A 25,706-nucleotide genomic window follows, 5' to 3' on the forward strand; every position below is an offset into this window, starting at 1 on the left:
CCCCGAACCCTCAACTTTTGTTGGTAGCAAATCAATATTATTTTTCATGTTTTTGACCTCATGTAATTGGATCGTTCTCAGAGTCTCATAACCGCGTTGCAGATTGCCATGTAATTGCATGGAAGCAAGTGAAATATCTTGAGATGAAAGAAAATATGATTTTATCCTTACAAAATCTCCCTTTACAAGGCCGACGTTTAAAGAATATATAAATGATTAAGGAGCTTGGACCAGATTGACAAGAGTCAAGGAATCAGTTCCAGCACAAGAGTTGGCTAGCTGGATGCAATGCAAGTCATGCCTTTTATTGTTTTCCCTGTTTGCTGTTTCAAACTCTGCGTGATAGACTAATATCTCTCCTTTTTCATCCTTATTTTTACATTCACTGTCACAAAAAAACAATACTAAACCTTGGCTGTATGTACTGTTTAAGATTTGATGAGACTAGCTCTAGTGCCCTTATGTATTGCTGTTCTTCTGTTGCTGTAATTGCTTCCATTGTTACCTCATTTGTAAGTCACTTTGGACAAATGACTAAATGTAAATGTAATCCGGTATATTCTGTGACTTGGTCGACTTTGTTGCTTCTCTTAATGCAAATACTCAAGTGCTCTCTAAACTCTCTCGCGATACTTTGATGTCATACACTGATAGGTCTGCGCAGCACTGCTGAAGTTAAACACTACAGTGTAAAGAAAAGTTTGTTTGCGCCCCCCCCCTCCAATTTTTTAGCACCAGCCGCCACTGGATCTGCAATTCAGTACTACATAGTTTACAGTCTTTGTGGCATGTTTCAGTCACATTTCTAAGATTTATGTGTTTAGAAACAATTTTCAAGATTGACTTTACAGGGTCCTTAATGTTATTTTGTTAATAATAGTAAGTAATATATAATTAATATATTATATATAAGTAATAGTAATATAATTATACTGTAGTCCACTTATAGTTTCTATGTATTCACGTATTTATGTAAATTTCTTTCATTTCTTTCTGTGTATTTTATTTATTTATTTGTAATTTAACCCTTTACCAAAATTGGGACATGTATGAAAAGTTTCAAAACAAATTTTACACAAGTTTGTTATTTAGAAAATGTCAGGATGGGTAACATGATTGCCAACAATACAATTTTATAGACTGTATAAAAAGAATTATTTTCAATTAGTCTGAAACTAGCTACTTTTTGTATTATGTTTTATTAATTTTGTATTATTTGCTTGCAAAAGGGAGGAAGTCTAGCTACAGTACTGTCTTTTTAACTTGCCAATTTCCGAAAAATTCTTTATTTACTATTTTATGTCAATTTTTTTATTCAACCTTATTACAAGTTTACATATTTTTATTATTATTCCTCTTTTAGACTCCACGCACCCCACTGTCAGTGAGTATATCAGAATTTGAGGAGGGCCCAGAGGAGCATGGTCTGCGGAGAAGGAGCATTCGGTGGGCTTCACAGCTTCTGGGGCCGTGGCACGCTGACCGTGATGCTGAAAAAAGCTGCCAGCAGCAGGGTCTCCTGCGTTCGTGTACAGAAAGACAAGAGCTCACCAAACTGGTCAAGAAGCGTATGAAAAATTTGGGGCTCTGTACAAGTGGATTTGGTGAGGACACTGTGTATGAAAAAAAGAATGTTCCAGGCTTTATTACATCTACGTAAAGGATAAAGCATACAGTAACAAACAGCTCTACACTGAGGAGGATGGTTCGTTCAATTTAATCAATTTTTTTGGGGTGGGTGGTTGCAATCAGTTTGTTTGGGCTACATTTAAACAAAAAAAAATTAGAAAGGCAAAACAAAACAAAAAACTTTTGTTTAAATGTAGCCTAAACAAATTGATTGCAACCACTTACCTTAAAAAATTGAGTAAATTGAATGAATCATTTTTTTTCAGTGTACTGCCTTTTAAAAATGGAGTGTTACGTAATCATTGGATTGTAATGAACCTCGATGACCTGCTAACTTGGTATAAAGCCAAAAATTTACAATTTTAGATACCAAATGTTATGGTAAAATGCTTCTCTGAATGACCTAGTGAGTTTCAGTGCATTCTTTAAAATATTTAGTAATTTATGAAGATATTTTGGTAGCATGTTTTAAATTTAGTATAATGTTTTAAAGCCGTTCTATGCAGTTTCGGCGTTTTTGTCAAACAGCGACCCCTAGAGTCGCTGGAAAATCCTTATAACTGTCGTAATTTCCCACTCTAGTACTCCGAAGATAATGACCAGGTAATGTTTCACAATTTCATACAAATATTAGGCTACTGCATAGTCTACTAAACTACAGATGATGGTAATAGGATAAGAACAAGTTTATTCCCAGTGTCGAGTGCATATAATAATAAAGTACCGCGTTTGCTATCTTATAACGTTTTTACATGATTGCAGCTAAATCACAAGTAAACATTACAAAATGCCATGACAAATTTAATTGTGTACGTTGCATTATTTCATAACGTTCGTTCGTTATAATGTCACTATACATGATTATTGCTATTTATCATAATAGTTTGCAAATTGTGCATGTTTACACTATTTACAACCTCTAGGCTTATTTATGTCCTGATAATTATGTGAGATATTGACAACTGTTGTCATGATAATCGCATGACATACTACAAGCAAGCGCAACAACATACAACATAGACCGCAAACAAGTTTACAAATGAGAGATTTACTTACTAGTCCATCAACAAGATCGCCAGATCAGCATCTCATCCAGTGCTGTCTTTTAGCTCACGCCAACGAGTAAAAACCTGACAGAGTGGGACTCTTGTCTGGTTCCTAACGCGGTCAGATTCTCTTTTCCTTTTCCTACTCTCTTCCGAACGCACTTTCTTAACTTTTAAATCGTTTAGCCTCACGTCTCAAATTCGCGCGTGCAGTTGTTTATAGGCTTGATCGACTTCATGCAGGGCTGCAAGAACCGACAGCCGGACGACGTCAAAGTGCCGTCTCGGATCATTCTCGCGGTACTTTGACGTCATCTGACGGTCGGCTCCTGCAGCGCCACACGAAGCCGTAAAGCAAGACGTGATTCTCGCGAGATTTGTCAGGGGCGGTTCTCTCAAGCTTGCATTGGTGGTTTTGCTAGCGGCGTCCTCCCCGAGCTTCAACAGGAGGATGATTCGCCCTACTATGACTTTGTTTACCACTGAAATAACTTTGAAGCTGTTATATTAAGGTAAAATAACTGCATAGTGTGTCTTTAAAAACAGGGCCATTAAGCATTAAGTTCAACAGCATAAATGCTTTGCAATGAGATGTACATTACATTCATGTTTGTTTCTTAATCTACTGTAGATGAAAAGAATGACAATCAGAGTAGCCACTCTTACGTCCTAATCAACCCATCACCAGATACAAGACTGGAGCGAAATGATATCGTGTAAGTAAAGTGTAGTCTATTGATCATCAATGTAAAAGACTTCAACATCTTTATTGGGTGAATCTCATAAGGAAATTTGTGTTCCATGGGTCTGGGTCATTTTATCTTGTGCACTTTACAGTATTATAAATTTGGGTGAAAAATTAGCCTACTTGACTTGACAAAGCAAAACATTGCAATTTCATTCTGTTTCAGGTACATTATCAGCATAGATCCTCTCTCCTCAATGCTCAATGTCAACAGCAGCAAGACGTCTGAAAAACAGATGGGAGAGGAAAACAAAGCCACAGAATCATCTCAAAATAATGATCAGACTCATTCAAGTCATTTTACACCGTGATATAGGCACAGGCAGGCTAAAGGGCTCGTTATAGTTGTGTGTAGGTCCTATGGCGTAGCCGTGACGGCGTAGGTTTCGCGTCGGTTTTCATTTATTCTTTTGCGTTGTCGTCCGCGTCGACGTGCAAACACATGCGCAGACCGGTGGCAGGCAGTAACCAGGCGTGTAACCACAGTAGCGCGACCGTCAAAGAAGAAGAAGCTTGGCAAGTAACCCACAAACGAAGAAGAAACAGTAACTTGTTGTGTATGATTTGAAAAGCAATGATGGAAGTAAATAAACAGCGACTTTTGTTGCAGTTTCAGTAAAATCACTCATCTTTGTTTTCATCGTCGCAAACGGAAATACCTATGACGCAGTTTTTTTACCTGAAGGGAGGGGTTCTGGTGAACCAATCACAGCGCTTGCGGTCCGCGTAGAACTGACGCGCTGTTAAGATTTTTGCGAGGTGCACGTCAGGCTATGCACAGCTACGCACAAGCTACGGATAGCCTACACCGTAGCTACGGCGTGGAGCTTACGCACTACTATAAATCGGGCTTAACACAGTGCTTAACATAACCATGAATGCCACTTTTGTATTTTTACAAACCTTTATTGTAGGTTTTACCTAAAATCTCTACCCAGCTCAATGTGTAATCACACAAAACATCTCTGTATGTGGCTATGTATGTATGTACTGTATGTATGTATGTATATACATGTGTGTGTGTGTGTGTGGAGCAAGGAGTTGGTTTTATCTCTTGTTCTAGCATCTCTCAAAGTGATATCGCATGTATTTTACATATTCAGTTTTTATTGCTCTATTTTATAAAGTTTGCCAGTAATTCTGGAGCTGACATTATGTCTAAGTTGCAATCTCAGTTTTCTAGTACAGATTTTTTTTTTACAGAATTTCTGGATATATACTTAATACTAGTATTTATTGTGTGGTGTTGTATGGCAAATTTAAAATGTTGTGTTGGCTGTGTTAAATGTTTTCAAAGTAATACAATGAATGCATTTAAAATATTTAATATATCTAGAAATAAATAGTATGTCCCAGTCTGTATGGACAAGTGGTGCAGTGCCCTACCAAAACATGAATCCACTTGAAAATATGAAGAGTTTGGTTCCAAAATGCGATAAATGCCTTTTTTTTAATGAGTTACTGCCAAAATCAGTATTGTTTCAGGTCAGTATTTAAAAGTGAATTCTTAATTTTACACAAAATACAATATCCGCTGTGTTATTCTGTCATCTTTTCTCCATTTTTTCCCAAAACGCAATAAACGCCAGTCCTCCTTTTCAACAGAATGCAATAAATCAGAGTGCACCATTCCACGCATTGTAAACAATGATGGTGGCGCGTTGAATACACGGAATCCTAGTTTTCCTCATCTTGTACTTTGTGATCAACAAACAAACAAAAACAAAATAAAACGGATATGGCATTGCTAAACCTGTGGTGGGGTAGGAAACATAAGCCATCAACATCTAATAATTTACGTGAGAGGCACTCGGGAGCCAGTTGAAAAATTAAAAAATTATCAGTTTTTATAATAAATCTTTGAAAATCAAATTATGGGTTTGAATTTTTAATGTTATTATTACCTAAAGATGCTATGTGAAAGTTTGTAACAGAAAATAGTGTTTTTTACAGAAATTAGTCAAAATGGATTTATTGCATTTTGGAACCAAATTCTTCATATAGAACGGTTTATAAACTTAATTAAATCTAAACTGTTAACTCATATTTAACAAAAGTGATATGTTTGGAAATTGAGCGCATGGCTTGGATGGCTACCATATGCAATGATTGAAATGAGGGGGCAGAGGCGCCACGCATTTTTCGCATGCAAATTTGTGGTTAAAAATAGTAATGCAGCGAGCCCTAATAGAGAGCCATATGGGCAGATTTGAATCTGCCCTTTAGTTTTTATGTTATGAAAACGTAGTTCCAGATAATGCTATATCATTCCGTGTAAGCAAAGTGCATATCAGTCTGCGTGACAAGTACAACTGATTCTTCAGGTTGTGAGCATCGTGAGTGGTAACTTACAAATTAACCCGATAGGGTAGAATTGTATTAAAGAAATTTGTTTGAAAGATTGTCAGTGGACATCAAACAGCGTTGCCCTGTTCAGTGGGGTTGTGGGATTACATAAAGCTTTGGCCATCTAGTTGTACTAAACGGAATAAAGTGTTTTGTTTTCAAAAAGCAGAAACTTCCATAGTAGGAAAAAGAATACTATGGAAGGGAATAGGGCTCATGAACGGTTTGGTAACATTCCTCAAAATATCTTCCAATGTGTTCATCAAAACAAATACATTTCTACAGGTTTGTAACAACATGAGAGTGAATGATGACCGAATTTTCATTTTTGGGTGAGCTATCTCTTTAATACAGTATTTGATGTCTTTAAAATACATGTTTTGGTCCCACACAATGTTTAAGGTGTGGTAACGGTTATGGAACAAACATGTTACAGAACTCTGCTTGCACAACAATCTCCATGATAATTTATGTATTACATACCCACATAATAATACTTATTTTTAAGTCAGTATATGGTTGACTAAAATACCATCAAGATGAGCCTTTTTGTACAAGAGCTTTTGTTTTCATCTGTAACCCATGACATGCTATTCTCACAAAGACAGCAGAAGTGCTCTTTTGCCTACAAACAATTGTAATACACAAACAATGACCAGTGACAAATCATAAAGCATTTGAATATGAAAACTAGTCTTTTCTTGTCCTCTTTTGAAATGTAAATTAATGCTCATGCTGCAGGAGGCTTACGCTTAAACATTTGTAATATTTTGTACTCATTTGTAATAATTGCGGAGGTTGTCTGTAATCTGAATCCTGTGCCATCAACCATGCTGTAATTGGTAAAGTAAAAATTCCGCCACAAATGACCTACAATATTTCACTAAATGCCGAGATCCTGTAATAATTTAAGCCCTACAAATTGGCATCTCTGTAATTTGGGCATCATTTTGCAGGGTCATATAACATTTTCAAGATTTGAATAGCCTACCTCTGCACCTTTTATCTATCTTTTTTTGTTTGTTTGTGCACCTTTCACTGCAGTTGAAAAGCGCACACACATACACAGAGACTTTTTATGACTTTTCTTGTGCAACTTAAGGGAATTTTTATATGTTTCTGCTTTAAAACATCTAATCAGTCTCTCCTCGTCCATTTTTCATAATGAATATTTATAATGGGCATTTGATTAAACGAGATCTCTGTATAGACGGTTTCAGCAGCAACAACATAAACAAACGGCTTTTGTAAACTAACCAGTGCCGCTGCTAGCCATTTTGGTGCCTTAAAGGGGCAATAAGTAGGATTTACCCCCATCTGGTGGTGGAATTGTATTTTGCATATAAACGAACAGTGCTCTCTATAGACAGTTTCAGCAGTAACAACATAAACAAGCGGCTGTCGCGGTACGCACGTAACTTCCGGTAAACTCCGCTAATAATAAATAACAACAAAGTACTTTAAACGTAATTTATTTATATAACAAGCAAAACAACAACACATAGATTACCTAGGAAACCAAAACATTTGTTATTTTCGACAAGGCATTTGTTCAAGAGATCAGTTTAGCAACTAGTCAGACCATTAAAAAAACGAAACCGAAGTAAGGTTCGGATCCAGACGTGTATCACGTGCGTCGGATGAAACCGTCTATAGCAGGGGTCTCAACCTTTTTTCATTGGAGAGCTACTTTCTAAAAAATAAAGTGGTCGAGAGCTACTTGTGTCACGTAATACCTAAATTAGTGAGTTAATAGACACTGTGATTTTTGCCATGGGCTTCACAGCGTTGCGCGGATCGGCCGATTGCCACGGCACGGGTGCGCGCACTTATCTGTTTGTTTTTTACTGATGTCATATGATATGCCGGTCTACACAGCTCAACGCGGCGTCAAATACGCACCCAGTCTTTACTACCACAGGCGCTTGTAACACTAACCAGACATCAAAATGTGCCATAACCACAGAAAATAAATAAATAAATAAACCCACGAGCGAGCTACCTGCAATTAAGACACGAGCTACCAGTAGCTCGCGAGCGAACAACGTGTTGGAGACCCCTGGTCTATAGTGCCTCCCCTTTCCAATAGCGTGTTGCAACTACGGTAGCCGTTATGTAATCGGTGATCTCCTTGTCCGTTGCAGCTGGTTCATGTGTTCTGAATGAAAACGCATTGTGGAAATGCGTTGGTAGGCAAGTGCTTTTTGTCCCTCTCTGCTATTATAGTTTATCAATACGGCGGAACGATATGGATGCCTCCTTGGACTTACCCGTTCAATGTAAGTAAATAGGAGAAATTCTAAGCTAAGCTTACAAAGAAAAGTCAGATCACTGGCAGAGGTTATTTGAGACCAACGAGGACATATTTATGAGTAAAGACATTGATTTTGATTAATAAAACACTTAAAATCCTACTTACAGTCCCTTTAAGCATAATTCCTTTATGATGCCCACAATCCAGAGAAAAAAAACATTTGTTTTTGCTAGTTTAACTTTTAATTACCAAACATATAACTCAATACCAATAACACAATAGCAGCATCACAGTATAAAACCTAAAACACTAAAAAGAGAAAGTAAAATCTTCACAGTTTTGCTGACTTTGTAAACATATGTAAAATAGCCAACACACACTACAAATTTGAAAGTGCAAACTTTTCTTTAGTAAATAGAATAGCGAAATAAAAAAATATCAAAATAATCTAGACATGTTTTTCCCAAATTCAATGTCACTTTGAATAAATTACATTAAATAATCATCAATAAGTACAAACAAAAATAGTCAATCTTACTTTGTAAACACAGTAGCCTATGTAGAACAGCTAAAACACACATTCATGTAAAGTGCAAATTCTTCTTAGACCAAATGTTGTCAAAATAAACCATAAACTACTGCTGAATATCTAAAGAAAGACAGTAAAGAAAGTAACAGCTAGCTGGCATCAGTTATTTGTAAAATGCATATGCATAAGTAAACAATAAAATCTCAATTTAGCTTGCACCGAAGTTATAAATTATCAAGTTCGAGTCACATTACGATTAGCAGCACCACATGCACATTTCCTATATTTAAGAATGATTAAATATGGACTTACCTGCAAGTGATGCACGAGCATCATCTCGCAGTTCTTTTCTCAGATCCTGACTCCTGTTGTCTTTTCTGGGTCATTTCCATAAAAGTTGCCTACTGTCTGTTAAACTTGGCGCAGACCATCCAAGGCGAGGAGGGAACATACTTTCTAGACTAGAGCAATTAAATAATCTAATTTCCCCTTTTTTGTTACATATACATGGCTAAAAATTCCCTTATAATATTTCTATAAGCTTATGAAATAATATCAGCATTATAATTTTTTTCATTAGGCTATTTTTGTGCCCCCTCAGCACTTGGTGCTGGGAGCGGCGGCGCTGAACTTAACACAACTTCTGGTATACTTCAACATAGAATCAATAACATGAGTCCTTTTACAGTAGTTTATTTCTGATAACAAGAGACATAAATGATAAGAAAATTACCTTCGTTCAAATACATTATCTAACGCGTATCAACTATTACGACCAGTCGATCGCAATGGCAATAACTGTGAAACATGCACGTCTTTTTGAGTTGCTGTTTCTCAAATGTGTTTTTATAAATCTTATGCCCGTGCTACGGTGGTGCATTGCTGCCAGATGCATATTATTTTTTCACTCAGTTATGTCGTTATAACGAGATAATGACGTTAAAACAAAATGTTTTTTAAATATTATGTCGTTAAAACAACATCTTTTCTTGTTATAACGAGATATTATGCCATTAAAACAAATTTCCTTTAAATATGTCATATTGTCACGGTAGGATAAGTCCATCGTGACTTTCTGTGTTGTGTTTGTCTGTATGACTGAACTGTGTGTGTGTGCGTGTCTGATCGCTAATGATCTGAGTGAGTGCAGGTGTGCGTGATTGCTTTGCTCCAGCTGGTGGTAGTTACCCATACGGCATATATACTCACCCATTCTCTCTTCTCACTGCCAGATGATTACGCTACATGTCTCACCAGTGTTCTCGTGTTCGTGTGTTCCTGTGATCTCGTCTTCGTGTGGAGTTTTGCCCGTTTGTGTATCCGGTTTCACCCGACAACCAAACTTCATCCACGCTCACCAGGAATTGTTACCGCAGCCTTTGTCTGTCCAACCATTTCAGCATTATCATCTGTGTCATCTGTTTAAATAAACCTTTGTTCATCTCACCTTGCATTTGCTTCCTGTTATTCTCCTCCTATCATAACAGAATCATCTGGCCATCATGGAAGCAGCAGGTAAAGGATCCCCGGCTCGGTTCGAAGAATTCATCACCGCTGCCATTCATCGCTTCACCACTCAGGATAGTCGTATCGAGGAACTGAGCCGGGGAATGAAGGACATGACAGACAAAGTGTCTGAGCTCACCCAGGCGATCCAACAGCTGACGCTACCCACTGCGCCACCCGCACCGTCTGTTCCTACCACACCACCCGTGAGCGCCTCCCGTCAGGAACTCTCCACGCCGGATAAATACGCAGGTGATCCAGAAGGTTGTAGATCATTTCTATCTCAATGCTCTCTTCATTTCTTTCTTCAGCCCCAGACCTACGTTTCCGAAGAAAGCAAAGTTGGATTTGTGTTGTCTCTGCTGACGGGAAAGGCGGCGCGTTGGGGAACAGCGGTGTGGGAGAATCGCGATCCGTGTACCCAGAATTTTGAGGCGCTTTCCACGATGATGAGAAAGGTGTTCGATCGATCTGCTGTGGGAAGAGACGCTGCCAGGAAATTGGCTGATCTTCGTCAGGGTACACGGTCGGTTTCTGATTACGCCATTGACTTTCGTACGCTTGCAGCGGACACGCATTGGAACGAAGAGGCGCAGTGGGATATTTTCCTGCATGGGTTAACCGGCCGCATTCAACGTGAGCTCCAACACGGAGAGATTCCAGCTTCTCTGAATGGTATGATTGAGGTGGCCATCCGTGCGGATATTCGATTAAGGACTATTTCTGCTTACGACGATGAAGACGGGTCTCAGGCTGGCAGGGAGAAGATGCCCCCGTCGAGAGAGTCTGCGGCCGGTTCATCCTTTTCCGATCCGGAGCCCATGCAGGTGGGTCGAGCTCGGCTTTCCCGGGAGGAGAGGATTCGTCGTCGATCACTGGGTCTTTGCATGTACTGTGGAGAGGCCGGGCACCCCCTCCATCGGTGTCCGGTAAAAGGCAACGCCCGAGAGTAGTGCTGGGGTTACTTTCGGGCGGAATCTCTTCAGCAAAGACCCCATTAACATCTACCCTCCTCCCGGTGAAGCTGCGGAGGCGCAATACACATCTCACCTGTGACGCACTACTGGACTCGGGAGCCGAGGGGAATTTAATCGATCACCACTTTGCACGTAAGCTCCAGGTTCCATTGACAGTTCTCTCCAAACCCATCTCACCCTTCGCACTCAATGGTAGTGAACTATCTGTCATTACACACATCATGGACCCGGTCACCATCTGTATTTCTGGAAATCACTCGGAGACTTTGCAATTCTATGTCACCGTTTCCCCTCTGGCTCCCATTGTACTTGGACATCCTTGGCTGCTTAAACATAACCCATCTATCAACTGGAGATTAGGGACTATCACCGGTTGGAGTGAAGCTTGTCATAAGTCTTGTCTTGTTTCTGCTTGTGTATCTGTCTCTGCATCTGTGTTTCCTGAGGAGACGGTGGACTTGACTAACGTGCCCGTGGAGTACCAGGACCTGAAGGGAGTGTTCAGTAAGTCTCGGGCCAATTCTCTACCTCCTCATCGTCCTTATGACTGTGCCATAGAGTTATTGCCAGGTACGTCTCCGCCTAAGGGCAAGCTTTACTCTCTATCTGTTCCTGAGATGAAGGCCATGGAGAAATACATTTCTGATTCTCTAGCAACCGGGTTCATCCGTCCTTCCTCATCTCCAGCGGGGGCGGGGTTCTTTTTTGTTAGTAAAAAGGATGGATCCTTGCGACCTTGTATTGATTACCGAGGGTTGAATAACATTACGGTAAAGAATACTTATCCTTTGCCGTTAATGTCTTCAGCTTTCGAGAGGTTGCAAGGAGCATCCGTTTTCACAAAATTGGATTTACGCAATGCTTATAATTTGGTTCGCATAAGGGAGGGGGACGAATGGAAAACTGCTTTTAACACCCCTCGTGGCCATTTTGAGTACTGCGTTATGCCTTTCGGTCTATCTAACTCGCCGGCAGTTTTCCAAGCACTCGTTAATGACGTGTTGCAAGACATGGTAGATCAGTTTCTGTATGTTTACCTGGATGACATACTGATTTTTTCTTCGTCTCTCCAGGAACATGTGCAACACGTACGACGAGTGCTTCTTAGGTTGCTAGAGAATGGGCTTTTTGTCAAGGCGGAGAAATGCGAATTTCATGCACAGTCTGTTTCTTTCCTAGGGCACATCATTTCGACTGAGGGCGTCCGTATGGATCCGGAGAAGGTTAAGGCTGTGGTTGATTGGCCATCCCCAGAGTCTCGCAAGGCCCTGCAGAGATTTCTGGGGTTCGCCAATTTTTACCGGCGTTTTATTCGCAATTTCAGCCAACTAGCCGCACCTCTGACTGCCTTGACCTCCGCTAGTACTGCGTTCAGGTGGTCGGAGGCAGCCCAGACTGCCTTTACCAAACTGAAAGGCTGCTTTGTTTCAGCCCCAATTCTTGTGGCCCCTGATCGTAAGCGTCAGTTCATAGTGGAGGTCGATGCGTCAGATGTGGGGGTAGGAGCCGTGTTATCTCAACGCACATCCTCAGACGGAAAGGTGCATCCCTGCGCGTTTTATTCCCATCGTTTATCGCCTGCCGAACGTAATTACGACATTGGTAATCGGGAATTGTTGGCTGTTAAACTAGCACTGGAAGAATGGCGGCATTGGCTTGAGGGGTCGGGTGTGCCTTTCATAGTTTACACTGATCACAAGAATCTCGAGTACATCAAATCTGCTAAACGTTTGAACTCTAGGCAGGCTCGGTGGGCTTTATTTTTCGGTCGTTTCGATTTCACTTTGTCCTACCGTCCAGGTTCGAAAAACACCAAACCTGATGCTTTGTCCCGCATTTTTGAGCGTTCCGATCGTGCCTCCTCTCCCGAGCCCATTTTACCGGAGACCATATTCATCTCCGCGCTCTCATGGGAGATCGAATCGAAGGTGACCAAAGCCTTAGAAGGGGTAACACCCCCGGCCCGTTGCCCACCGAACCGGTTATTTGTGCCAGAGGGACTGAGATCAGAGGTACTTAAATGGAGCCATAATTCCAGTATAGCTTGCCATCCAGGGGTCAGTCGAACCAAGTTTTTGGTTAAGCAACGATTTTGGTGGCCAGGGATGGCTCGTGACACACACGATTTTGTATTGGCTTGTTCGGTTTGTGCTGTGGGTAAGGCATCTAATCGTCCTCCTGACGGGTTACTTAGACCGCTGCCAGTCCCTTCGAGACCCTGGTCCCATATTTCGCTCGATTTCATTACCGCCCTCCCACCCTCCCAGGGTAATACGGTGATTTTAACCATAGTGGACCGATTCTCGAAGGCGGCTCATTTTATTCCCTTGCCCAAATTGCCTTCAGCCAAGGAGACAGCGGTCGCTATCGTTGACCACGTATTCCGGTTACATGGCCTTCCGACAGACGTGGTCTCCGAGTGTTGCGATGTTTGGTCTCCAAGAATCCTTCCTCCTGGAGCCAACAACTCTCTATGGTGGAGTACACGCACAATTCATTACCAGTGTCAGCTACGGGCCTGTCTCCGTTTAAGTGTAGTTTAGGTTACCAACCACCATTATTTCCCAGTCTGGAATCCGAGGTCGCGGTTCCCTCCGCACACGCTTTCGTCCAGAGGTGTCGTCGCACTTGGAGTAGGGCACGTGATGTCATACTCCAGGTGAGACAGCGCACCAAGGCCAAGGCCGATCGCCACCGGTCGAAGCCTCCCGTTTACGTCGTGGGTCAAAAAGTGTGGCTTTCTACTCAGAATATTCCGATGCGTTCCGTCTCGAATAAGTTGACTCCCAAATTTATAGGCCCATTTGCTGTTGCTAAAATCATTAATCCAGTAACAGTCCGCCTTAATCTCCCTCCTGTGTACAGACGAATTCATCCGGTTTTCCACATTTCTAAAATCAAACCCGTGTTTAAATCTCGTCTTAATCCGCCTGTCCCGGTTCCCCCCCGCCTCGTATCGTAGATGGGGAACCAACCAATTCGATTAATCGTATTCTGGACTCTAGACGGAGGGGACGCGGATTTCAGTACTTGGTGGATTGGGAAGGTTACGGTCCGGAGGAGAGAAGTTGGGTTCCGGCTCGGGACATATTGGATCACTCCCTTATTGATGATTTCCATCGCAGGTCAAGGAGCCCGGGAACGTCAGGTGACGTTCGTGGGGGAGGGGGTACTGTCACGGTAGGATAAGTCCATCGTGACTTTCTGTGTTGTGTTTGTCTGTATGACTGAACTGTGTGTGTGTGCGTGTCTGATCGCTAATGATCTGAGTGAGTGCAGGTGTGCGTATTGCTTTGCTCCAGCTGGTGGTAGTTACCCATACGGCATATATACTCACCCATTCTCTCTTCTCACTGCCAGATGATTACGCTACATGTCTCACCAGTGTTCTCGTGTTCGTGTGTTCCTGTGATCTCGTCTTCGTGTGGAGTTTTGCCCGTTTGTGTATCCGGTTTCACCCGTCAACCAAACTTCATCCACGCTCACCAGGAATTGTTACCGCAGCCTTTGTCTGTCCAACCATTTCAGCATTATCATCTGTGTCATCTGTTTAAATAAACCTTTGTTCATCTCACCTTGCATTTGCTTCCTGTTATTCTCCTCCGATCATAACACATATAAGTTTTGAGTGATAATAATGTTTTCCCACTGTTATTGCTTATTTAGACTTGTTAGTGTGGTTAACAGCGTGTTTGGCGCATTTACCTTTCAGTTTATTTCAGTAATATTGCAGTTTTTTCGGTAATAATAATAATTTACATGCAAATCCTGCTTCCCTGTTTGTTTGTTTATTCATTTCATTATGCTGTCATGTTAAGTTATGCAAGGATATTTATTGCCATATGAGACATTCACTGCTCTCGTCTAATATTCAAATCATATGAGGAATACTCTGTGGGCATCTTTGAATAACTGTAAGAAAACAGTTCCTTTGAAAATAATTTTGTCACAAAGAAATAATAATGTTGTGAGGATATTTATTGCCAATTGCCGTTGAATACTCTCTACTTCAGAAAAATTAGGGGAAAGTCCCAGCCAAAACCAAAATTTGTTAGCTGGGTGTGCTACAGCAGACGCGAGTCTATTGCTATCTAAGGTCAAATTACAGTTTGAATGACAACAAATCCAGCCTTAATGCATTTCAGATGTTGCTGTTTATATCCATGAAACCATGAGCTTACGATAACGGCCAAGTTAATCCACAAAGAATAATGCGCTTCCCGATAACGAACTTATTAAACAAAAAAACAAAGAAGAACCTAATAAATGAAAAAATATACATAACATAATAGATAAATAAACATAACATTATCGTCATTGCACAAGAGTGTAGGTGCAATTTGACAATTGTTCTGCTGGTGACCTGTCACTTATGGCGCTTTTCCATTGCATAGTACCCCACGGTTTAGTTTAGTTTGGGTCGGGTCAGCTCACCTCACCTCACTTTGGCGAGGTAGCTTTTCCATCGAGTTTCACTTCGCAGTGGAAGGTAGGCGTGCCGTTATATTTGCGCTGCGTACTGTTGTGACATCATACAAGTGAGAGCGTCATTGTACATTCCCATACATTTTTTTATTTCTCAGTCTGCCACAAAATTAAAATTGGCCACCACAAATAGATATTTGCACATCACGTTTATCACTACCTCTGTCTGTCTCACATGACAATTTCTGTTCAAACACCCGTGGCGTCATTCGACGACGCTCCGCTGAACCTCATTTAAGTTGCATTTAAGCATATATGCGAACATGCACGTCACGATTGTTCCGCCACACACGGCAAGAATGGAAAAACTGTTATGGTGTCCCTGATTCTCAACCTGTGGATTTTTTGTATCGCTAAAAGGGAGTTTGGGAACTTAGCAGAGCACAGAAGATAACAAGTTTGCTCGAGACAGAGCAAGCCAGCACTGAGGTAAAGCTAATCTTTACATTATAGCGATGAAGCTGTAGTGACGATTCTGTCAGACCAATCAGTGATCTACAGTGTTTTCGCGTCACGTTTGGTATCAGCTCGGGTCGCTTGGAACCCCAACGAGGTGGTTCGAAAAAAAGTACCGTGGGGTACTATGAAATGGAAAAGTGCCATTAGGGATTTTCGATTACACTCCTGGATCTACCATGATTTTCAAGTGCTACTTAAGTTACGATGCTTTTGGGAAAGTCTAAGATGATCGTTTTTACGATTTACTTATGATGCTTTTGGAAAAGGCAGCCCAGACTGATAAACAAATACTGTACAGACCAGAAGTTCACTTCAGTTCAGGCACGTAACCACAACAATGTGTGTGCGTCCGATGAAACCGTCTGTAGACGGAGCTGTCAAAAGTGACATGGCAGAACCATTTCTAAAATAGAATCCAGCAGCTGGTTAGGACAAAAACCCTTGAGTATCATGGAAAAGATACCTTTTACCATGTGGCACTGCATCATTTGTAGTTAGGACAAGGTGTAGTTAGGACAAGGTGTTGCCTTGACATAATATCCAGAAGATAAGCCAGTAAATTCAAGTAAAATCACAGGCTTCGCTTATCGAATGCGCACACAAAATTCAGACGCAATTCAAGCATTGATAACAACTTAAAGGATAATTACGGTATTTAATACTTTGAGTCTCATTTCTGGTTTGTTTTGGATGAACTAAAGTGATGGACACAGAAATTTTGACAATGGGTCGTGTCTTGAGTTTTTGACTCGTTTAGAAGCGTCTCTTGACTGCTTCAGAATGGAAGTCAATGGCCATGCACAAACATGTCATTAAAACAACACTTAACGTTCATTTTCAAAACTGTGCTACTCACCGAGTGGTTCGTGGTGTTCGTTGATGATTGAAAACAAGTTGTGTAGCGAAATACAGTTTCTGTCGTGTTTTATTTGGCATTTTGTAAAATTCCATTGACTTCTCTGGAAGACTCATTGCTCGTTGATATATCACTCCACCGCTGGAAAAGGAAAAGGGACTGTTTACATGTGGTTGTTGTTTTTTCGCTCGTTTTCTCTCAGAATAAATTTTTCCCATATTTGTAGGGCTGGACCAGAATATTTTAATATTCGTTCCGTATTTCAGTTTTGGGATTCGAATATATATATATATAAATATTTTACAGCGTTAATGCAGAGCTTTTGCCAAGCAGGAAGTGCGCTTCACGCTCCCGCTCTATAGGTGGCGCAGAGAGACCAACATCCTTAGCCAACAGCCACCAAACGGCACCAGTGGAAGAGATCGCCTCAAACGGAAAACGCGCTTCCTGCTTTGACATTCACGCTAATAATGTTGTAAATAACATTCAGTTTCTTGCAAAAACTGATTGATTTGCTTCACAAGACGTCAATATGTCACACAGAGTTATATGGGATTACTGTTGTATTGGATATATATGCTTTAGCTCTTAAAGTGTGCGGATCGGTTGACTTGCATGACGGAGCACTAGGGTTTCTGCAAAATATCTTCTTTATTGTTCTGCCGATGAAAAAAACATATTGGATGGTGCAAGTGTTATAAATAAACTTGATTTTGAAAGTATGCTACCGTTTTATTACAGTTTGTTGGACTACGTTCATTCATGCTTCAGACTCAAATATAGAGCGGAAGTATATACGCGGTTGTGAGGTATCTGAAAAAATAGTTCCACTATAGCAAATAACACGGATTGAAATCATACATTGCGCCAATATATTTGTTTTTAATCATCAACGAACACCATGAACCACTCGGTGAGTAGTACAGTTTTGAAAATGAACGTTAAGTGTTGTTTTAATGACATTTTGTGCATGGCCATTGACTTCCATTCTGAAGCAGTCAAGAGACGCTTCTAAATGAGTCGAAAAGTCAAGACACGACCTATTGTCAAAATTTCTGTGTCCATCACTGTAGTTCATCCAAAACAAACCAGAAATGAGACTCAAAGTGTTAAATACCGGAATTATCCTTTAAAGCGCAACTAAACCCATGGTCAGAGCCTGACTCCGCCCACTGGCAATTTTTGAAAAACGCAAGAAAAGTGGGCAGATCCCAACGGAGATAGAGGGGACGAACTAAGCTCGTACCAAGTGTGTGGTGAGATCGTAACAAGGGCGTGGTGAGCTTGAATCTGCTTACGTCACAAGTCATTTTTTGGACTCAACATCCAATAGGAAAATTCAACTGCAGTAGCCACCGTTCAACCTGAAGAGGGCAGCACTCAGACGTTTTTACACCATATATTGCAGTATTGAAACACTTTATATCCAAATGTCAAAAAACTTACTAAAATCAACGAACAGCACTAATAAAGCATCATTCTTACAGATCATTAACTAAAAAAAGTAGGTTTAGGGTTTAGTTACTCTTTAAGTTCTCTTTTGACTAACAATTTCACTACACAAAATGAGCTGTACAGTGCCGTGCAAACAAAATAAAAATGTAATGGAAATGAACTATTTAAATATGGAAACTACTGGTTTCTTCTTACAATATTAGAATTGTGAAATAATACATGTGATACCAATTACTAATAACTAACTATAGGCCTATGATAATTAAAACAGGTTCTGCATGTGGGTAAATAGGCCAATATATATAGTTACTGTATAGGTAAAAAGTTTTCAGCCATCCTGATTTTGCTTTTGACATGTAAATGTGTTTGGTGTGTTTACAGGAGCCTCAGCCCGCAGATTCCTAAGCAATCTAACAAACAAATACACAAGGAGTTGGGGTGTGTTAGTCTTGTGTAGTCTAGTCAGACATTTGACTGCATAGCAAAAGTTTGGACTCTGGTCAATACTGCATCGTTTTCTAACCAAGATCTGCCTACCTAAGACCGTAACACGACCAACCACAGTTTCATTGGCAAAATTATTCAGGTAAACCTCGGAGGGTTGTAACACCATCAGCTTAACTAATTAGAAATTAACTGCTGTGGTAGGGTGATAGTCGAAATTGTAAGTTTCAGTGAAATAATGTAAACAATTTACAGCACATAAAACAATTCTGAGGTAAGAAATTAATTTTTTTATAATCATGTTAATGAATGTTACAGTAAATGATTTTTGAAAATTGATTTTTAAAACAAATAGAGGTGTTTTGCTGTTAAATTCACAAACTTTAATAACTCATAATTCACTATTTAAAATGCTGTTATGTGTGTAGGAGCCTAAATGCAGTTACTTGATAAATAATTTTAATTTATGTGTTAAATAGTCATATTAACAGTAATTACAGTTTAATGCAGTTAATATTTACAGTTATGCAATGAGTTAATTGTGTAATTATATAAAACGTATGTGGATAATTTATAGTGCATTTATATTATTTGGGGATATTTTGAGAATAATACGTGTTATTGCATCTTTACCTTTTAAATGCACAAATCTTTAAAAAGAAAATTTATGACAAAAACTGTTCTAAAATTTAACATTTTAATTAAACAAAACATATTAAGTTATACAAAGTAGTGCTGTTGGTTAGTAGCCATTTTTTTTAGGTTTATTTACACAGAATTCACGTTAAATGAGTGTATTTTATAAAATGTCATAAAACTGGGGCCCCCCTGGCACTATCTCGCGCCCCCCCCTGGGGGCCCCAGACCCCAGTTTGAGAACCACTGTCTTGTAAGACTGTTAGAATAAAAAAATGTGCAAAATTGTCTTTAAAGGAATAGTTCAAACATTTCTCATTAGTAGCGGCTGGTGCTAAAAAAAATTGGGGGGCGCAAACAAACTGAAAATCAAACTTTTACTGTAGTAATGCAGGACTGTAAATAGCCATTTATCAGGTGAAGAATATCATTACTGCTTAGCTAAAATGCTGTAAATGTTACTGTTGAAGTCAACTTTTAAATCCTGAAATAAATGTTCTATGAATCTGTATATTTGAGCATAATGTGGGTTCCCTTTCAGTCGGTCACTACGACTTCACGTCGTGTGATTACAGACTCTATTGTGATTACATTTTGTGTCTTTACCTCAGACAGACGATGTCTTGTTGCAGTTTTACTTTTGTTCTGGAGAATGATCTTGCGCTCCTACATTGCACTGCAGTGTATAACTTCAGCAGTGATGCGCAGACCTATCAGACATCAAAATATCGCCAGAGAGTTTAGAAACTAGTGCGGCATTAGAGCAACACACTGCAACCAAACGGACATGTATAGGAATTACATTTAGACAAGTTGTAAGTGCAATCTGTGAAAATGGCATTATTTTTTTTCTTTTTCCTGCTTAATTTTTTTTTTGGCAAAGCCAGCTCAAACGTGCCACAAAATTTCACGCAATCTATCACGCATTTAGACCTTAAAACAGCAAACAGGTAAAACAATAAAAGTCATGACTTACAGTACATTGTATCCAGCTAGCCAACTCCATTTGCCATAAGAAGGGGTGGAAGCACACAGACTGCAATCATTTGACTCCGTTGGTCAATCTGGTCCAAGCCTCTCAATCCTTTATTTATTCTTCAACTGAATACCTTACCTTGTAAAGGGTGATTTTGTAAGCATAAAATCATATTTTCCTTCATCTCAAGATATTTTGTTTGCTTCCACTGATCAGTACTGTAATTATCAGTTACGTGACAATTTGCATCGCGGTTATGAGACTCTTAAGGGCTTGTTATAGTTTTGTTTAGGTCCTATGGCATAGCCGCGACGACGTAGGTTTCCGTGTCGGTTTTCATTTATACTTTTGCATATTTGTCCGCATCACCGTGCAAACACACACGCAGACCGCTGTTAGGGAGTATCCATGCATGTAACCACAGTAGCAGCGCGACCGTCAACTTGTGACTTTTGTTGCAGTTTGAGTTAAATCACTCCTCAATTTGTTTTCACCGTCGCAAACGAAAAACCTATGCCGCAGTTTTTTTTTACCTGACAGAAAGGGTTCTGGTGGCGGTCCGCGTATAACTGACGCGCTGTTATGCTATGGCATAGAGTTTACGCATGACTATAAATCGGGCTTAAGAACGATCCAATCATATGAGGTCAAAACCAAAAAAAAAAAAACAATACAGATTTGCTTAAAACATAAGTGGGAGGGTTTGGGGCCAATATGAGCTTAGCCTCAAGTCGCTAACAGTGAAATAGTATAGCTAAATTATTTTATTTTGTATTAATTTGCACTATATATTTAACTTCTCGGTTATATGTTAAAGTAGCTTTAAAGTAGCCCCAGCGCCCCCTATCGACCAGCCGCCACTGTTTCTCATTATGTCTTTGAACCCCCAATGTCTTTCTTCACTCTAAATTTTGCTGGGTTGTTTTTTAGGTTTTCTGGAGTGAATGGTGACCACCTTATAAAGTTTCAAAAGGAGTGCCGTATATATATATAGGTTTGAATGTTTTGAAGGCATACAAAAATATAATCCATTGTGAAAGTCTTGACCTGTATCTCTTTTTATGTTCCTGAACTGTTGTTTAGATGTGTTTTTTAAAGATATTCCTACAAACTAGGAAGCTCCCAACTAATAAAACTGCTGATGGTTACTGTATATAAGATCTATAGTGTGTTAATAATCAAGCATTAACAATAGTGAATTGTATTGGGTGTACTTATTATGGCCTTATATTGTGACAAACTCCCATCCACAACTTGGCTGCCTGCTCCAGTGGTCCCAAAGATGATGTTACCGGTGGCAGTGGTCCTAAGTTCAGTGGTTTCGGAGGTCCTGTCACTGTCATCTGCACTACCTGTGTTCACCACCTGGGCTGCGCACTGGACCAGCCTGAGTTCCCTGTGCCCCTCTACCTCAGCCTTGATGGCTGCTTCTGACTTTGTTATGTTCCCTGCCATGGCCACAATGGCTGGCCTGGACTCACCTGTGGCCTTGCCTTCCTGGTCTCCGGCTTCACCATGGTCTCTCACACCATCAGCTTCTCAAAGGACCCTGCTGGCTCCCTTGTGGTGCTCTACAATAATAAATATTAAGTCTTTTAGAATGCTCTCAATTACATGTAGAAGCATACTGTATGCATTAGTGAGTGTGCAGCTGCTTTATGGGCTATCACTCTGAGCCTGTCTATGAGTATGATAAAAGGACACACAGTATATTTACTACAAAAGCTAGACTACATCGCTGCAATTCTCTAAGTGTCATCAGAATGTGAAAACTTTCAAATCCAATGAGGTTGTTAGATAAGATTAGTAACCCTAAGGTCTTTTACAGACTGCATAAGCCATATTTGACCCTGCAGATGAATTGTACCTTCATATACATTTATGAATATAATGCAATTTGTACTTGGATGTTAAAGACAAGGGGGGAGATTTAAGTAATTAATACAAATTATTTGTAATGTGAAAAGCACTTTTTTACTTACAGTATGCTGCACTCACACTGCACTACTTTGAAAACTGTGCTACGGACACTGAATGATTTGTTTGTTGCTCTTCTCATTAGAATACAGCAGCATACAGTGATGATGAAACAGCAAAGAGGAGCTGTAAATGTAGTGATGGACGTGAGTTTGATTATGCTGCTTTTGCCATCAGGTTGGTGTCATCATTTAAATCTGTTTTCGGAAGTACAGGTGCTGGTCATATAATTAATATCATCAAAAAGTAAATTTATATCACTAATTATATTCAGGAAGTGAAACTTTATATTATATTCATTTATTAAACACAAACTGATATATTTCAAATGTTTATGTCTTAATTTTGACGATTATAACTGACAACTATGGAAAATCCCAAATTCAGTATCTCAGAAAATTAGAATATTACTTAAGACCAATACAAAGAAAGGATTTTTAGAAATCTTGGCCAGTTGAAAAGTATGAACATGAAAAGTATGACCATGTACAGCACTCAATACTTAGTTAACAAGTAAATCACAAGACGGCAAACCTAAACACAGTCGTTTACTTGGTGGATTTTGAGCGGCAATTTTCACAAAAAGATAGGATAAATGAGCATCATTGTAGAAAATCCTGGTGGCGATGGAGAAAGTGACGACGTAACAACATTGGTTTCCAAAGAAGGCAGGGATACCTCCGGACGTTTCTAAATCGGAAGGCTGCAGCCTCCGGAGGTCGCATATGCAGGCTGCATACGTCATCAAGCCTGGTTCATTTCAGTTAACGTAGCATTACATTCGCAAGTCATAAACATACTACAACAATTTATGATTAACTAAAAAATAGTAGTCAACGTTAATTGTTAATATTCTGAAACTAGACAGTCTGTTGATTGTTTAGTCTTTTAAAGGTTTCGTGTTTTTGACGTTTTAAGGTTAGCCAGTTTGATAGTACAGAAAGCACAGGTGCTATTTAACAGCTAAGAAATTTTAAATTACTCTAAATTTTAAGGGGTCTAAAATAAGAAAAAGAGACTTTTAAGACACGTTATTATAACTGAAAGTACTGTAGCACATTGTTTTTTAAAGTTAAGTGATATAAATGTTTTTGTAAAAAAAGAATCAGGTGAGAGAATCTGGATCTCAATAGGCTTTATGCTGCACTACTTCCTGAATTTCAGATAGCTCCTTGTTTCCTGTCTGCCACCACCGGACAAACTGATTAATCCAGGTGTGTCCGATTATTGGTGTTGTGACTAGTACTACTGAGGTCAGGCACACCTGGATTAATCAGTTTGTTTGTGACTACTGAGGTCAGGCACACCTGGATTAATCAGTTTGTCCAATAATGGCAGACAGGAAGTGGGAGGCTGGCTGAGGTTCGGGAAGTAGTGTAGCTGGGCATAAAGCCTATTCCCATAGAGAAAAATCGTGATTCACATTTTATCATGAATCGTGCAGCCCTACTCTCCAGAGTCCGGTTATCCCTATTGCTTGTACACTTTTTCTACCACATCTTTTCCTTCCCTTCACCTATCTATCAATGTGCTTGGACACAGAGATCTGTCAACAGCCAGCCTCTTGTGCAATGACCTTTTGTGTCTTGCCCTCCTTGTGCAAGGTGTCAATGGTCGTCTTTTGGACGACTGTCAAGTCAGCAGTCTTCCCCATGGTTGTGTAGCCTACAGAACTTGTCTGTGAGACCATTTAAAGGCCTTTGCAGGTGTTTTGAGTTAATTAGCTGATTAGTGTGGCACCAGGTGTCTTCAGTTATAATCATCAAAATTAAAAGAAATAATCATTTGAAATATATCAGTCTTTGTGTAATGAATTAATTAATATAATATACAAGTTTCACTTTTTGAATGGAATTTGTGAAATAAAACAGCTTTTTGATGATATTATAATTATATGACCAGCACCTGTACAGGTATGTGAACATGCATATTTAAACACGTTAATTTTAACAGGTTTTTTGTGCAGCACGTCTGATTTCATGCGAAAGTACTACTACGTAAATCAGAGTATGACATGGGCATCAGCTCAGAGTTACTGCAGACAGAAGCACATTGATCTGGCTACTATAGACTCTATGAATGATGTGAACAAGCTGATAAATATTGTGGATCCTGGGTACCGTGGATCAATGTGGATTGGACTGAAAAGGGCGACAGTGAGTCGATGGGTTTGGTCTACAGGAGAAGACACTCTTTCACAGTACAAAGCCTGGTATCCAGGAGAACCTTCTGGTGATGGATCATGTGCTGAAACTTACAATGGAATTTGGAACGATCTTTCATGTGCTTATGTTTATAAGTTTGTGTGCTACAATGGTGAGTAATTTGTTTGTTTATTTGTGCACATATTCAGTTTGAAGAAATGGTGAGACTTTTTTGCATCTCTCAATAGAAAGTGTTGGAAACGTCCTGATAACAACTACAAAAATCTGGAGAGATGCTCAGAGTTACTGCAGACAGTATCACACTGATCTGGCCACCATCCACAACTCTGTGGAGCAGAACCAGGTATATACTCTTGCTGGAAGTGGGCAAAGGGTCTGGATCGGTCTGTTCGCGGATTCTTGGCAGTGGTCTGACCAGAGGAGTTTCTACTTTAGAGACTGGGCAGCAGGACAACCAACAATTGGTGATTGTGTTGCCATGTCAACAACTGACTCTGGGAAATGGGCTACTTACAGCTGTGTCCAATCACTTCCTTTTATCTGCTATGGTGGTGAGCTTACCCAGTTAACAGAATAAAATACTTTAAGCAAATGATGATTCAACCTTACAAACAACTGTGAAACATATTTATGTGTTTGTGTTTTTATTTTGTGGATAACTTTTATTCTATATTTCTGCTGTTCTTATAGTTTATCAAAAACAGGTTATTAGATTAAACTTGTCCTGTCGTGGAAGATGCGACATGAATGATCCTTCACTACAGGCTGTCATTCTTAATAAGGTATGTTTCTGTTTTAAATACTTGAATTTAGTTTATCAACACATTCTGGTACATTAACACAGATTGTCAATTATGTACTGTAATGTCTATTTATCTGAAAACCAGCTCATTGCAAAAACAGTCAACACGTCTTATATCTAAAATATTAGTATTGAAATGTTTATGCAATGTTTATATAACATTTAAGTTTTCATGTAGGATTATCCATTAAAACCTGTAAAGCATCATTTGAAGTTATGGGAGGTGTGAGGTTTGAATTAAAATCTACAGTTGACTGACAAAAATAGGCGATAAAAATCCCATAAACTTAAAATAAGGGAGGCAGTCATATCAATAAGGTGGACTTTTGATTTGAACTTTTGAAGTAATGTTTAGCATTTTTCAAGTTAAGCATGCACACTTGTATTTTCATTACACAAATGTAAAAATCTTGTTGTCA

General features: G+C 39.6%; 1 protein-coding gene and 1 long non-coding RNA gene across 2 annotated transcripts in view; one reads left to right on the plus strand and one right to left on the minus strand.

Moving 5' to 3' along the window:
- The window catches only part of kcnt2a (potassium channel, subfamily T, member 2a), a 34,570-nt gene extending 25,949 nt beyond the window's left edge, over positions 1 to 8,621 (plus strand). The window contains exons 27-29 of the mRNA XM_055203023.2: positions 1,364 to 1,604; positions 3,307 to 3,391; positions 3,587 to 8,621. Of these exons, the coding sequence (XP_055058998.2) occupies positions 1,364 to 1,604; positions 3,307 to 3,391; positions 3,587 to 3,731 (471 nt within the window). The 3' untranslated portion in view covers positions 3,732 to 8,621. The remainder of the gene's footprint in view (positions 1 to 1,363; positions 1,605 to 3,306; positions 3,392 to 3,586) is intronic.
- LOC129442755 (uncharacterized) overlaps positions 1 to 25,706 on the minus strand; it is a 119,498-nt gene that overhangs the window by 21,056 nt on the left and 72,736 nt on the right. The window contains exon 3 of the long non-coding RNA XR_012358149.1: positions 21,825 to 21,914. This is a non-coding gene — a long non-coding RNA (uncharacterized lncRNA). The remainder of the gene's footprint in view (positions 1 to 21,824; positions 21,915 to 25,706) is intronic.

This window comes from Misgurnus anguillicaudatus, chromosome 2 (genome assembly GCF_027580225.2).
Source record: "Misgurnus anguillicaudatus chromosome 2, ASM2758022v2, whole genome shotgun sequence".
Lineage (NCBI taxonomy): Eukaryota > Metazoa > Chordata > Actinopteri > Cypriniformes > Cobitidae > Misgurnus > Misgurnus anguillicaudatus.